A 12,021-nucleotide genomic window follows, 5' to 3' on the forward strand; every position below is an offset into this window, starting at 1 on the left:
GTCCTCCTTGGCACCGGGGCGGCGGCGGGCGGGGCGGGAAGCGGGGCCGGTGCCGCGGCGAGACGGAGCGGGACGCAGAGCGGGTGCGGGGCAGGGCCGGTGAGGGAGGGCCCGGGGCCGTCCGGGGGCGGGGCCTCCTCAGGCTCCTCCCACCGCGCGGGGCCGAGCGCCACGCGGGCCGGGGCCTCGCGGCGCCGGGGGCCTCGGCGCTCGCCCGGGGCTGCCCGCGGCGCTGCCTGCGCGCGGGGCGGCCCCGCCGCGGGGTAGAGAGCAGCGGCCCCTTTCACCGCCGCCGCCGCCTCCGGCCCCGCCGCCGCCTCCCCCCAGCCGCCTTCCCTCGTGGCGGGCCGGGCGGAGGGGCGGAGGGGCGGGTCGGGACAGGCAGCGCCGCGGGCAGCCCCGGGTCCGCGGGCGGGGGGGCGGCGGAGCGGCCGGGAGAGCGGCGCGGTACGGGGGGCGCGGGGGACGGAGGCCCGCAGGGGACGGGGGACCCGCGGCCGGTCGGGACGAGGAGCACGGACGGCGCCGTGTAGGGACCGGGGCTGCGGTCCTATGGGGGAGGGGGCTGCGGACAGGGCCCTGTAGGAGAGGGGGGTCTGTAGGGGTTCAGGGACAAGGGCGGGGGCCTGTGGGGCGGGGGAATTGCTATAGACCGGACCCTATAGGGGAGGGGACCTTGTGCAGATCAAGGAGGGGGGCAAAGCTATGGACAGGGCCATATAGGATACGGGTTTGGGGGATGTGAGCAGGTGCTATAGAGAATAGAGCTCTATAGGGGTCTGGAGCAAGGATAATGTTCTATAGGGGCTTGGGAGTAGGGACAAGGTCCTATAGGGAGAGGATCCTGTAGGGATCAGGGAGGCCATGCCATGGACAAGGCCATATAGGGGGAATGGGATTTGGAGGGGGTGCTGTAGACAAGGTTCTATAGTGGATGGAGGCCTGTAGAAGATTCTGGGTATGGTCGGGTCCCTATAGGAGTTCTGGGAGTGTCTGATCAGGGCCCTATAGAGGATGGGGCTGTACAGGGATCCCGGGGAAGCTGGAGGGACTTGGGTGCAGGGGCTGGGGGGCTGCCGTGGCTGAAGCCCCCCCTGTGCCTGCAGGTTGCCCTGCAGCCGGTGCCGTGAGGATGAGGGGCTGGATCCTGCCCGCGCTCTGCCTGGCTGCGGCCCTGGCCTCGCTGCTGCCCGCTGCCAGCGCCCGGAGGAGCCAGGACCTCCACTGCGGAGGTGCGACAGTGGGGATGGCTGCGCGGCCGCAGGGGGACCACGGGGCCCAGGGTGGTGGTTGGGACTGCTCGGCGCGTGCTGCTGGTCTGTGCATAGCCTGCGGTGGGCCATGCATATGGCCCCTGAAAGAGCTTGTCAGACTCCTCGATGGTCTGTTTTGCAGCACGGTGTCGGGATGTCCCTGCTGAGCACTGACTCCTGCTTGTCCCCTTGCAGTCCTCACTGTCTTTTAGCAATTCCAGTTCTTTCCAGCAGATCTGAACAGCCACAGGGTCTGTTGGTGTTGTGGGTTCACCTCAGTTAAAGTTCGGGGTTGGTTAATTGTCTTTAGCACTTTAAGCCATTAACTTTTCCATCCTTTTCAGCATGCCGGGCCTTGGTGGATGAGCTGGAGTGGGAGATTGCCCAGGTCGACCCTAAGAAAACCATCCAGATGGGCTCATTTCGGATCAACCCCGACGGCAGCCAGTCAGTTGTGGAGGTGAGACGTCTCCCAGCTGGGGCCTGCTTCCAGCTCCAGGGGCGCTTCAGGCCGAGGCTACAGGAGGAGAGGGGGTTGGCTGCGAGCAGGGCCTGACCTGGAATAGCAACTGCGTGATAAAGACTCTGGCAGAGATCAGGGAGGGGTTGGACTAGTGTTTCCCGCTGATCTCATGCTCGTGCTGCAGGTGCCCTATGCCCGGTCTGAGGCGCATCTGACAGAGTTACTGGAGCGGGTGTGCGAGAAGATGAAGGAATACGGGGAGAAAGTGGATCCGTCCACACATCGCAAGACTTACGTCCGCGTGATCTCCCACGATGGGACCAAGATGGACCTCTCCGGGGTCAAAATTGATGGAGATGTGGCTTCTAGTCTGAAGTTTGCGGTGTGTGCAGGGAGTGTGTCCTGTGCAGTGTCTGTTGGGGCTCTGGGGAGGCTTTAGGTGACCAGGTCCGCTGGATTTGGCAGCCACAGCCCTTCTGGGATGAAGTAACCAGTCCCACTGGCAGCTCCTGGCCACTTCCCCTGATCCTTCCTGGGGCTGGGAGGAGAGGGAGGCTGCTCCCCGGCTGGGGGCAGGGCCTGGCTCTGGGTTCCCCTGGGTGCTGGTCAGCTTTGCCTGGCCCCACACGGTTGCTGGCGCGGAGGCAGCCGGGTGACCGACATGGGGCTCCCGTTGCAGTGCGAGAGCATTGCCGAGGAGTATGAGGATGAACTCATCGAATTCCTCTCTCACGAGGCTGAGAATGTCAAGGACCGGCTCTGCAGCAAGCGGACAGGTGAGCTGGGCTGGGGCATCCTGGGGAGGGGGCTCACCTGCTGTCTGTCCATCCGTCCCTCGCAAGGCAGCAGAGCCCTGAGGGTAGGAAATGCTTCTGGCTGCTTGGAGTCATCTCTGGGCACCCCCCTGCCTGGGTTGCAGAGGGGGGTGACAGCACTGCCCCTTCCCTAAGGCTCGCACTCCGGGCTTTCTGCTCCCATTGCTGCCAGCCAGGCCCCTTTTTTCCTTATCTTTGGAATTTTCTGGAAACTAAGTCAGGAAATACTGCCCGTGGCCCGAAGATCCAGGAGCACGTGGCAAGGAGCAGCTGGGTGTGCAGGTCTCCACTGAAATCGCATCGCGGAAGGGCTGGGATCCAGCCCTCGGACCCACAGAGCAGCCCCGTCACTGGGCCGGGAGCCTGGTGCCTGCGTGCGAGGCCCCGGCTGCCTGTGCCGCCTGCCCAGAGCCCAGGTCCCGATGCCTCTTTGACCTGCCTGCAGCTTTTTTTGGATGCTCGGCCCCAGCCAGGCCCACGTGCTCTGGGACGGAGCCAGGACGGCAGCTGCCCCCCAGGCCTCCACGCCTGCGGCTCCATTGGCTGCTCGGGCCCAGGGCTCCTTTCGCAGCCAGTTGCCGGCTGCTGCCCCAGGGCATTTCCCTTCCCGCAGAGCTATTTCTAGCTGGCAAACAGAGGGCTCAGGGCACGCTGTGACCTTTGTGCTTTCCTATTAATGAACGTGGTCCGCGTTTGGTACCTGCGCAGAGGCTGTAGGGCTGGGCAGGTCCCTCCTGTACCTCCATACAGGTGGAGAGCAAAACCCTCCTGCCCAAGGAGGGTCCTGTTCTGGGGGCACCGTGTTCACGCGCCACCGGCAGCTGTTTCCAGCTCAGCCTCCCCAGCCAGGTGCGCGTGGCCAGCCTGCTGCCTACCTTGAAGCTGGAGCAGGTCCGTCGTGCTGCTCTGGCTGGCAGTTCCAGGTGAAAAGCCGGGCTGACAGTTCTGTCCAAACAGCCGTGTTTCTCATTAACCACAGAACAAAGCGAGAGGGGGACGCGGATGTCCCCTCGCGCGGGTCACGGCTGTGCCGGCTGCTCCCTGGCCCTGCCCAGCCCAGCCGCTCTGCACATGACTTCTCCCTTGGCCCTTGGCTGCCGTCAGGCGCTGGGCAGCGCTGTCGCTGCAGGGCTGTGGCTGGGGACAGGCTCCCCCGTTGCGACTTGGTCCTGGGGGCTGGATACACCCCGGCCCTCCTGGAGCCATCGCAGCCCAGCATGTGGCCCGTGAGCTGGGACTGGGATCTCTCCTCTCCCGGGCTGGGGCTAGTAGCCGGACTCTGCTGGGGCCAGTCCTGAGAGCGCCTGGCCTTTGTCGCCACAGACCTGTGCGACCACGCGCTCCACATCCCTCACGACGAGCTGTGACACGGACGCCCCTCGCTGCCTCGGACCGACTGGACCAAAACCTCCCTGACCGTCCCCCCGCTGCCAGCAGCGCCCGAGGGGCGTCACAGGACCTGCCTGGAGACACGAGCCGTCCCCGGGGTGGACAGCGCGACGCGAGCTTTGTCCGTAGCCGACGCTCGTAGCCGTCGGGGAGGAAGGACGTCTCCTACCTCTTCAGTTCACCTTGTCTGTGCCCATTTCCCTGTTCCCTCCCGAAGGAGATGGACCGACGTGCCCCGAGGAAGACTGCGGCTCTGGAGCTGGGCGCAGACACCTCTGCTACTCTGGTGCTTTCTTGTCCTATTTATTTTACTGTCCATCCACTGTAACCGTGGCACTGGGAGGGTCGGCAGGGAGCTCAGCGGGGACGAGCAGCCGGGACTCCCACCGCCCGCTCCAGCTCTCCAATGGGGCGTCCTCGGGGGAGGACTCCTGGGCCCCGGGGGGCTGGAGCCCTGCCCCAACGCCAGGTTCCTAACAGGAGCGTTTCAGCGGCTGCTGGGGGCCAGGACTCCTAGGTTCCCACTGCTCCTGCCGCTTCTCTGTGACCTTGGGCAAACAGCTCCGCGCTCCTGTCTCCAGGCAGGCTCCAAGCAAGGAACTGTCCTCTGCTGCCGTATGAGCGTGGCCAGCAGCCAGGGCTGGTGCCGCACAGTTAAACGCAGCCGGGGATGCGGGTGGGGGCTGCCGGGGCTCCGGAGCAGCCCGTTACCAGGGTGAGGGGGTGTCGTTCACTGTTTTTTAAGAGCCTCTTTCTAGGCTGCAGGGCAATAAACAGTGGCCGTGTGGCGGCCGGGCGCCACAGGGCCCTGCTGAAAGGGCCGATCGTGCTCCCGTGTGTGTGTCTGGTGGCTGCAGGGGACGTCACGCCGCCGGTGCAGGGGAGGGGGGGACGTCCCCGGGCAGCAGCGTGCACAGCCCGCCCGGAGATGCCGCTGAAAGCCCTGCTCCGCTCGGCCGGGCTGCCGGAGGGGTCCCGGCCCTGCGCCCGCGCCGGGCCTGCCCCACCATCTCAGCCCACATGGCGCGGCCGCCCCACGTCACCTCGGCCCAGGGCCACGGCCGACGGGTGACAGCGCCCGCTGCCAGCGCTGCCGGAGCAATGCCCGGCCGTGGCCCCGGGGTCGCGCGCAGCACCAGGCGTCCCTGCCCCGGCCTGGCCCTGCGCCGGGGCTGGAGCTGGAGCCAGAGCTGGAGCTGGTGCCGGGCCGTGGCGCGCGGCACCCGCCAGCCCCTCGGGGGCCGGGGGCATCCAGGGGCCTGACGGCACCGGAGCGGGGTGAGGTCGCAGGATGGGTGCGCCCCGCGGTGATGTCATTGGTGGGTGACGTCACAGAGCAGGCCTGCACCGCAGCCTGGCTCCAAGGGGGTGCCATGCTGCGTGCGGGCCTGCTGACCTCACTGCACGTGGCCCTGCTGCTCTGATGAGGTCACAGGTGACATCAGCTGGGTGATACCGAGCCCCAAACAGGCTCTGAAGGGTGACGTCCTGGTGTGACGTCACGTGCAGCGGTCGGTGACGTCACGGGAGGTGGGCGGGGCCAAGCTCCCGGCACCCCCTCCGACTCCACCCCCGGATCAGGCGAACGCGGTGGCCACCTATAGGCCGGCCCCCGCCGCCTCGTTTGCATATCCCCGCCCCGCGGCGCGCGGCGCGGCCAATCGCGAGCGGCTCGCGCTCGAGGGGGCGGGCGGGGGCGGTGCTATGCTAATAACGTACGCAGCGCCGCGCCCCGCCCGCCGCGCCGAGGACCCTCGGCTGCCGCCGCCGCCGCCGCCGTTCGCACCGCCGGCCCCACTCCCGGCCCATCCCGGCCCCGCTCCCGACCCGTCCCGGCCCCGCCCGCCATGACGCTCCTGGCCGCCGGCAGCCGGGCGGCCGCGCGCCTCCTCGGCCCCAAGGTGAGGGGCGCCCGCCGCGGGCCGCGCCGCGCCGCGCCTTAAAGGGGCGACGCCTCAGGGGGGGACTGTGGGGGGCGCCGCTCTTAAAGGGGCAAGGCGGGGGGGGGGCGCGGCCTTAAAGGGGCCGCGCGGGGCGGGGGGGGGGGGCGGCACGTGGAGCGCGGGGTCGCCGCTTGTGTCCGCGCTTTGTCCGCCCCGGCGGGGGGGGGGGGGATGCGCCCCCCTCTGCTCCGGGTGTGCCAGACCCCGGGGGGCTCCAGGCGGTGTTTGCACCCCCCCCTTTATGGAGGAGGCTCGAGGGGGCTCCCTGCCCTATTGCAGCCCCCGTTGGGGGGCTCCCTGCCGTGTTTGCAGCCCCCCTCCTTATGGGGGGGCTCTGGGGGGGGCTTCCTGACGTCTTCCCGACCCCCATTTTGAGGGGGGGTTGGGCCTGTCTCCATACCGTGTTTGCAGTCCCTAAGGGAGGGGGGGTGGCTCGGAGGGGCTCCTCGCCGTGTTCCCCTCCCCTATTTTGGGGGAGGGGGGCGGCTCTGAGCTGGGCTTCCTGCCGTTTTTGCAACCCCTCCTTATGGGGGGGCTCTAGGGGGGCTCCCTGCCCTGTTGCAGCCCCCACTGGGGGGCTTTGGGGGGGGGCTCCCCACTGTGTTTGCCCCCCCCATTTGGAGGTGCTCTAGGGGGGCACCCAGCTGTGTTTGCAGCCCTCCTTTTGTGGGGGGGGGTCCCTGCCCTTCCCCCCCCCCCCGTTGCAGGGCCGAGCCCCACTAGGGCACTGCAGCCCCCCCTCTCCCCTCCCCCAGGGCCTCGGTATTTGGGGGAAAGGTGGGTGCGGGGGGCCCCCCCTCCCCGCTGCGGCCTTCCCCGGCTGCCCGCGCCGTAGAGGGCATCGGGGTCACGGCGGGGGGACCCCTCGCCGGGGGTCCGGCCCCGCGTCCCGCCGTGGGGGGGGGCAGCCCCCCGGCTCTGGCGGTGCCGGTCCGCGGCCCGGCGGTTCGGGACTGGCAGGGGAAGCGCGTCGGCCCCGGCCGGGACCCGCGGCCTGTTTGCCTTGGCCTCGGCCCCGCGGTTTCATAACAATCGCTGCCGCGTTCCCATCGACCGGTGCTTTATTTTGGGATTCTTTCACTTCCCCGGCCCTGGCCGTGTTGTGGTGTCCCACTTGGCCCCCGCACAGCCGCGAGACCGGGCAGGCCAGGCCCTGGCCTCCGCCGCGGCCCCCCCTCGCCAGAACTAGCCCCTTCCCGAGCAGCGAAAGCCAGATGGGCCGAGTGAGCGGCGTGAACCTGGCGGCTTTGCGGCTAATCCCGGCCCTCCCGGCCCACCTTGCTGCCGTCGGCCCTCTCCCGGCCCCGCCGTGGGCGCCGGTGACCTTGACCGAGCGGCGCCTCCGAGCCGCCCGCGGAAGGGAAGGGAAGGGAAGGGACGGGGCCAGGCTGTGGGGCAGGGGCAGGGGCACCCGCTGATGGAAGCGCCGCCGCCGCGGGGCTGGGACGCTCCCGCGCCGGGACGTGGGTGGGAGCCGCTCCGGCCGGTGCTGCGTCCGGCGGGAGCCAACCCGCCGCGGGGCCGCCCTGCAGCCAGCTGCGACCTCGGGCTCCCGCTGCCTCCATTGTTTCCAGGGCCTTTAATATTTTCCTTTCGGCATGATGCGGCCTGTTCCCGCAGCCCGCTCCGTTGCTGAGTAACGGGCGCAATTACCCGGAGCAGCGCGGTGCGGCTCGCCGGCGGCCGGCTCGGTGCTCCTGCGGGGCCGGGGCTCGGCTGCGGCGCGCCCGTCCTCGACGTGCCGGCCGCGCTCGGGGCTCCGCAGCGCTGCGCTCCCTCCCCGGAGCCAATGGAAAAAACGAGTCACGTTCCTCCGCGGCTGCCAGCATCTCCGGAGGGGCCCCGCTCCTGCCGGGGAGGCACCTGGCCCCGGCCCAGAGCCGGAGACCTGCTTTGCCGGGCGGCTCGGCTGCGCCGCGGGGCACAGCAACGCCCCGGGCGTCTTTGCAGGGCGCAGAGAGGACGAGGCGTGATACCAGGCCTGGAGCTCACCAGCTCCGTCGGGGCCTTCCCAGGCCGGAGTCCCCGCGTTTGACTCGGCGCTGGGAGGAACAAAGATCGTTTTTATTTATTTATTTATTTATTTCCCTTCTGGAGAGCTGCCAAGCCAGGCGGGGGGTTGCAGTGCCGGTGCCGGCGTGCAGGAAACCCGCTGCGGTTTCGCTCCCGCGGCCGCGCGTTGTCAGCGGCGCAGGCCGCCGCGTGCCCTTGCAGCCTGCGCGTTTCCGCCTCTGGTCGAGGCACCGGGAAGCGAAACGCTGGATGGCTTTTGCTTCCTGCTGCTGAGTCGCGCAATGCTCTGCAGCGGTTCCTGCTCCGGCCCCGGTCGCGCTGGGCAGCTGCCGGCTTTGCGGAGCCTCAGCCAGTGCCATGCGTGAGCGAAACGCCGCTCGCTGCTGCCTGCCGGGAGCCCAGCGGCTCCCCTCCCCCTGCGCGCTTGGCAGCCGGCGAAACCTGTTTGGGTTTGATCTCCCCTGTGCACACGTGGGCGTAGAGAAGCCGCCGGCTCGGCTCGGCTCCGGTTGCAGGGCGTAGCGTCCTTGCGAGACGGGCAGGAGTCACGGGGCTCTTCCTGCGGCAGCCGCGGCTGCGGGAGCCCTGCCGCCGGCTGGAGCGGCCTGGCCCCCCGCCAGGGAATGCTCCCGCGGGATGCGGCCGGGGGTGCACGGGCTCTGTCGGGTGCTCGGGTCCTGTTTATACCTCTAAAAGCTTTATAGAAACGGGACGAGTTGGGTGCTTGAGCAGGGCTCTCGGCTCCTTTTTGGTAATGCTTAAATACCTGTGTCTGCTCTCTTGCAGAACGCACCATGCGTCCTCTTCGCGGCCCGTCACGCCAGCGCCGCCACGGTAAGAGCAGATCCTGCCCTTGCCGCGATCCCTTTCCCCGCTCCGGGTAAAACGCCGGGCGAGGGGGGCACGCGGTGAGCCCGGGACTGGCGAGATTCGCTCACGGCTCCGCTCCCTCCCCTCCTGCCCAGAACCTGAAAGACGTCCTGGCAAACATGATCCCCAAGGAGCAGGCGAAGATCAAGAACTTCAGGCAGCAGCACGGCAGCACGGCCGTCGGGCAGATCACGGTGGACATGGTGAGCGGTGGGGGCGGCCGGGCAGCGCCGCCTTCCCCGGGGGGGCCGCGTCCCTCCGGCGCCGGGCTGGGTCGAGGGCGCCAGGCCGTCCCCAGCACCGTTAATGCCTCCTGCTGCCCTCCTCCAGGTGTACGGAGGGATGAGAGGCATGAAGGGGCTAATATACGAGACCTCGGTGCTGGATCCCGATGAGGTAAGGCCTGATCCTGCCCTGCTGTAACGGCTCCCGCCTTGCGCGGGGCCCCCCTGCAGCGGCTGACGCTTGTGCCGGGCTCTCCAGGGCATCCGCTTCCGCGGCTACAGCATCCCCGAGTGCCAGAAGCTGCTGCCCAAAGCGCCGGGGGGAGAGGAGCCGCTGCCCGAGGGTCTCTTCTGGCTGCTGGTGACGGGAGAGGTGCCCACCCAGGAGCAGGTAGGGTGCTGGGGGCGTCCGCGGGGCCGCGGGAGGCTGCCGCCCCCCGCGCGACGCCCCGAGGGCTCAGCCTCTGCCCTCCGCGCAGGTGAGCTGGGTGTCCCGCGAGTGGGCCAAGCGGGCCGCGCTGCCTTCCCACGTGGTGACCATGCTGGACAACTTCCCCACCAACCTGCACCCCATGTCCCAGCTCAGCTCCGCCATCACCGCCCTCAACAGCGAGAGCAAATTCGCCCGTGCCTACGCCGAGGGCATCAACCGGGTCAAGTACTGGGAGGTACGGGGGGGCTTCGTGGTGGACGCGGCGAGGTCTGGGCTGGCCTCAGCCGCAGCGAGGTGCCTCCAGCCTGGGAAGTTTGATGAACCAAGGCCTGGGTCAGCGTTGGTGGAGATCTGGGGGCTTGCAGGACCCCTGGGGAAGAGCAGCCGCCCCATCTAACCCTGTCTCTCCCAGTTTGTCTACGAGGACGCCATGGATCTGATCGCCAAGCTGCCTTGCATCGCCGCAAAGATCTACCGCAACCTGTACCGCGAGGGCAGCAGCATCGGTGCCATCGATCCCAACCTGGACTGGTCCCACAACTTCACCAACATGCTGGGCTACACCGACCCACAGTTCATCGAGCTCATGCGGCTCTACCTCACCATCCACAGGTGCTGGGGAGGGACACGGCGGCGCGGGCGGAGGAGTGGGAACAGGAGTGAAGGAGGGAACTTGGCCCCGGTCCCTGCCCCAAGGGCTGGGGATGGTCCCGGGACGTGCCCGGGCTGCTCCGAGGCTGGAGGGAGCTGGGGTGGATGCGGCACCGGCTCAACGCAGCGATACGGGGCAGCCTGAGAGCAGGGCTGTGCTGCCGCCCCGGTGGGGCCACGGGGCCTGTCCGGACGCTGCCACCACTGGTCCCACGAGCCCTGTCCCCGCATGGGCTCTGTGCTGAGCCGGGCAGGGGTCCCGGAGGGTCCCTGGGGCATCAGGGACAGGGGTGTCGTCACCCTCCGAAATGCCACGGGGGTGTCACAGGGCGGGTGGCTCCCTCCAGCGGCTGTTGGAGGGGGACGTGGTGGCCCTGACGCATCTTCTCGCCCCTGCAGCGATCACGAAGGTGGAAACGTGAGTGCCCACACCAGCCACCTGGTCGGCAGCGCGCTCTCCGACCCGTACCTCGCCTTTGCCGCGGCCATGAACGGGCTGGCCGGGCCCCTGCACGGCCTCGCCAACCAGGTAGGGCACCTCTGCGCCCCTCTGTCTGTGTGTCTGTCTGTCCGCCTGGCTCCGTTCTCACCCCCGGGCCTTGCTGCGCCCCCCAGGAGGTGCTGCTGTGGCTCACCAACCTGCAGAAGGAGCTGGGCCAGGAGGTCTCGGATGAGAAACTGCGGGATTTCATCTGGAACACGCTCAACTCGGGCAGGGTGAGTCCGTGGCCGGGACGAGGCGCCGGGGCCGGGGCTGTGGCCGTGGTGGTCCAGGGTCTGACACCCCCTCGTTGCAGGTGGTGCCCGGCTACGGGCACGCGGTGCTGAGGAAGACGGATCCCCGTTACACCTGCCAGCGGGAGTTCGCTCTCAAGCACCTGCCCAAGGACCCCATGTTCAAGCTGGTGGCCCAGCTCTACAAGATCGTTCCCAACGTGCTGCTGGAGCAGGGCAAGGCCAAGAACCCCTGGCCCAACGTGGATGCTCACAGCGGGGTGCTGCTGCAGGTAAGCGCGGGGGCTGACCGGGGCCTGGGGCTGCCCGGCAGCGCGGGAGGGCTCCTGGCCGAGGGGCCGTGCTGGCGGAGCTGCCCCCGGCCTGCCCCGACGCCCTGCTCCTCTCCTCTCCGCAGTATTACGGCATGAAAGAAATGAACTACTACACGGTGCTGTTTGGGGTCTCCCGGGCCCTGGGCGTCCTGGCGCAGCTCATCTGGAGCCGGGCGTTGGGCTTCCCCCTGGAGAGACCCAAGTCCATGAGCACAAAGGGCCTCATGCAGCTCGTGGGCTACAAATCTGGGTAAAGAAGGGACAGGGAAGGGCCGTGGCTCGCTGCTGCCCAGGGAGCACCGAGACACCGCCTCGCTGCCGCACAGGGCCCGGGACAGACTCGGCACTGAACCCTTCTCGGGCGCTGGCCCCCGGTTGTCTGGGGCGCGAGCTCAGCCCCACAGCACTGCTCTTCCCCCCCTCCCGCCCCGCACGCTGCCACCCGCGGGCCGTGGGGAGGGGAGACGAGGCAGCCGCCGCGGGGTCCCAGCCTGCCCCGCGTCCCCGCTCCCCGTCCCACCCTCCCCAGCACAGGGCTGCCCCCGCCGCCCCCCCCCACCGCAGGGCGAGGAAGGGGGTCCCGGCCCCCCACCCCGTCCCCGGCAGCGCCGCGCACACGGGGAGCCCCCAGCTCCCCCGCTCCTGGGCTGGGGGTGGCGGGCGCTTGGGGGGGGGGGGGGGGATGCCCCATCCCCATCCTGTCCCCACCAGTGCCACCCTGGAAGGGTTCAGGCCAGACTCGTGTCCAGGTTCAGCTGTGACAGCGGCTGCCCGGGTCCCCCCCAGGTCGCCCCGGCAGGGCCTCGAGCCCTCAGAGCAGCTCAGTAATGAACGAATGTCTCAAACCTCCCTTTCTCCCTAGAAAGGACTTGATACACTCCTCCCGGCCCGCGCCCCCCCTCCTCTTCCTCCTCCTCC

At 69.0% G+C, this 12,021-nt stretch overlaps 2 protein-coding genes across 6 annotated transcripts; both read left to right on the plus strand.

Annotated features, from left to right (window-relative positions):
• The first annotated feature begins 8 nt into the window (after positions 1 to 8).
• CNPY2 (canopy FGF signaling regulator 2) lies at positions 9 to 4,749 on the plus strand. 5 transcript variants are annotated; one of them, XM_067314177.1, is made up of 6 exons: positions 9 to 83; positions 1,107 to 1,232; positions 1,598 to 1,713; positions 1,901 to 2,098; positions 2,396 to 2,492; positions 3,511 to 3,843. In XM_067314177.1, exons 2-6 carry the CDS (start codon positions 1,133 to 1,135, stop codon positions 3,759 to 3,761), a joined length of 762 nt encoding a protein of 253 aa, XP_067170278.1. In that variant the 5' UTR covers positions 9 to 83; positions 1,107 to 1,132; the 3' UTR covers positions 3,762 to 3,843. The 5 variants fall into 5 exon arrangements, with proteins under 5 accessions (XP_067170278.1, XP_067170276.1, XP_067170280.1 ...); XM_067314175.1 differs by lacking the exon at positions 9 to 83 and adding an exon at positions 350 to 447; XM_067314179.1 differs by lacking the exons at positions 9 to 83; positions 3,511 to 3,843 and adding exons at positions 353 to 447; positions 3,855 to 4,749.
• Positions 4,750 to 5,663: 914 nt separating this feature from the next.
• CS (citrate synthase) lies at positions 5,664 to 11,778 on the plus strand. Its single transcript, XM_067314174.1, has 11 exons — positions 5,664 to 5,821; positions 8,663 to 8,710; positions 8,842 to 8,949; positions 9,077 to 9,142; positions 9,230 to 9,361; positions 9,450 to 9,638; positions 9,816 to 10,015; positions 10,454 to 10,583; positions 10,670 to 10,771; positions 10,852 to 11,061; positions 11,187 to 11,778. Exons 1-11 carry the CDS (start codon positions 5,768 to 5,770, stop codon positions 11,355 to 11,357), a joined length of 1,410 nt encoding a protein of 469 aa, XP_067170275.1. The 5' UTR covers positions 5,664 to 5,767; the 3' UTR covers positions 11,358 to 11,778.
• The last annotated feature ends 243 nt before the right edge of the window (positions 11,779 to 12,021 follow it).

The sequence above is a fragment of the Apteryx mantelli genome, chromosome 33 (assembly GCF_036417845.1).
Source record: "Apteryx mantelli isolate bAptMan1 chromosome 33, bAptMan1.hap1, whole genome shotgun sequence".
Classification (NCBI taxonomy): Eukaryota; Metazoa; Chordata; class Aves; order Apterygiformes; family Apterygidae; genus Apteryx; species Apteryx mantelli.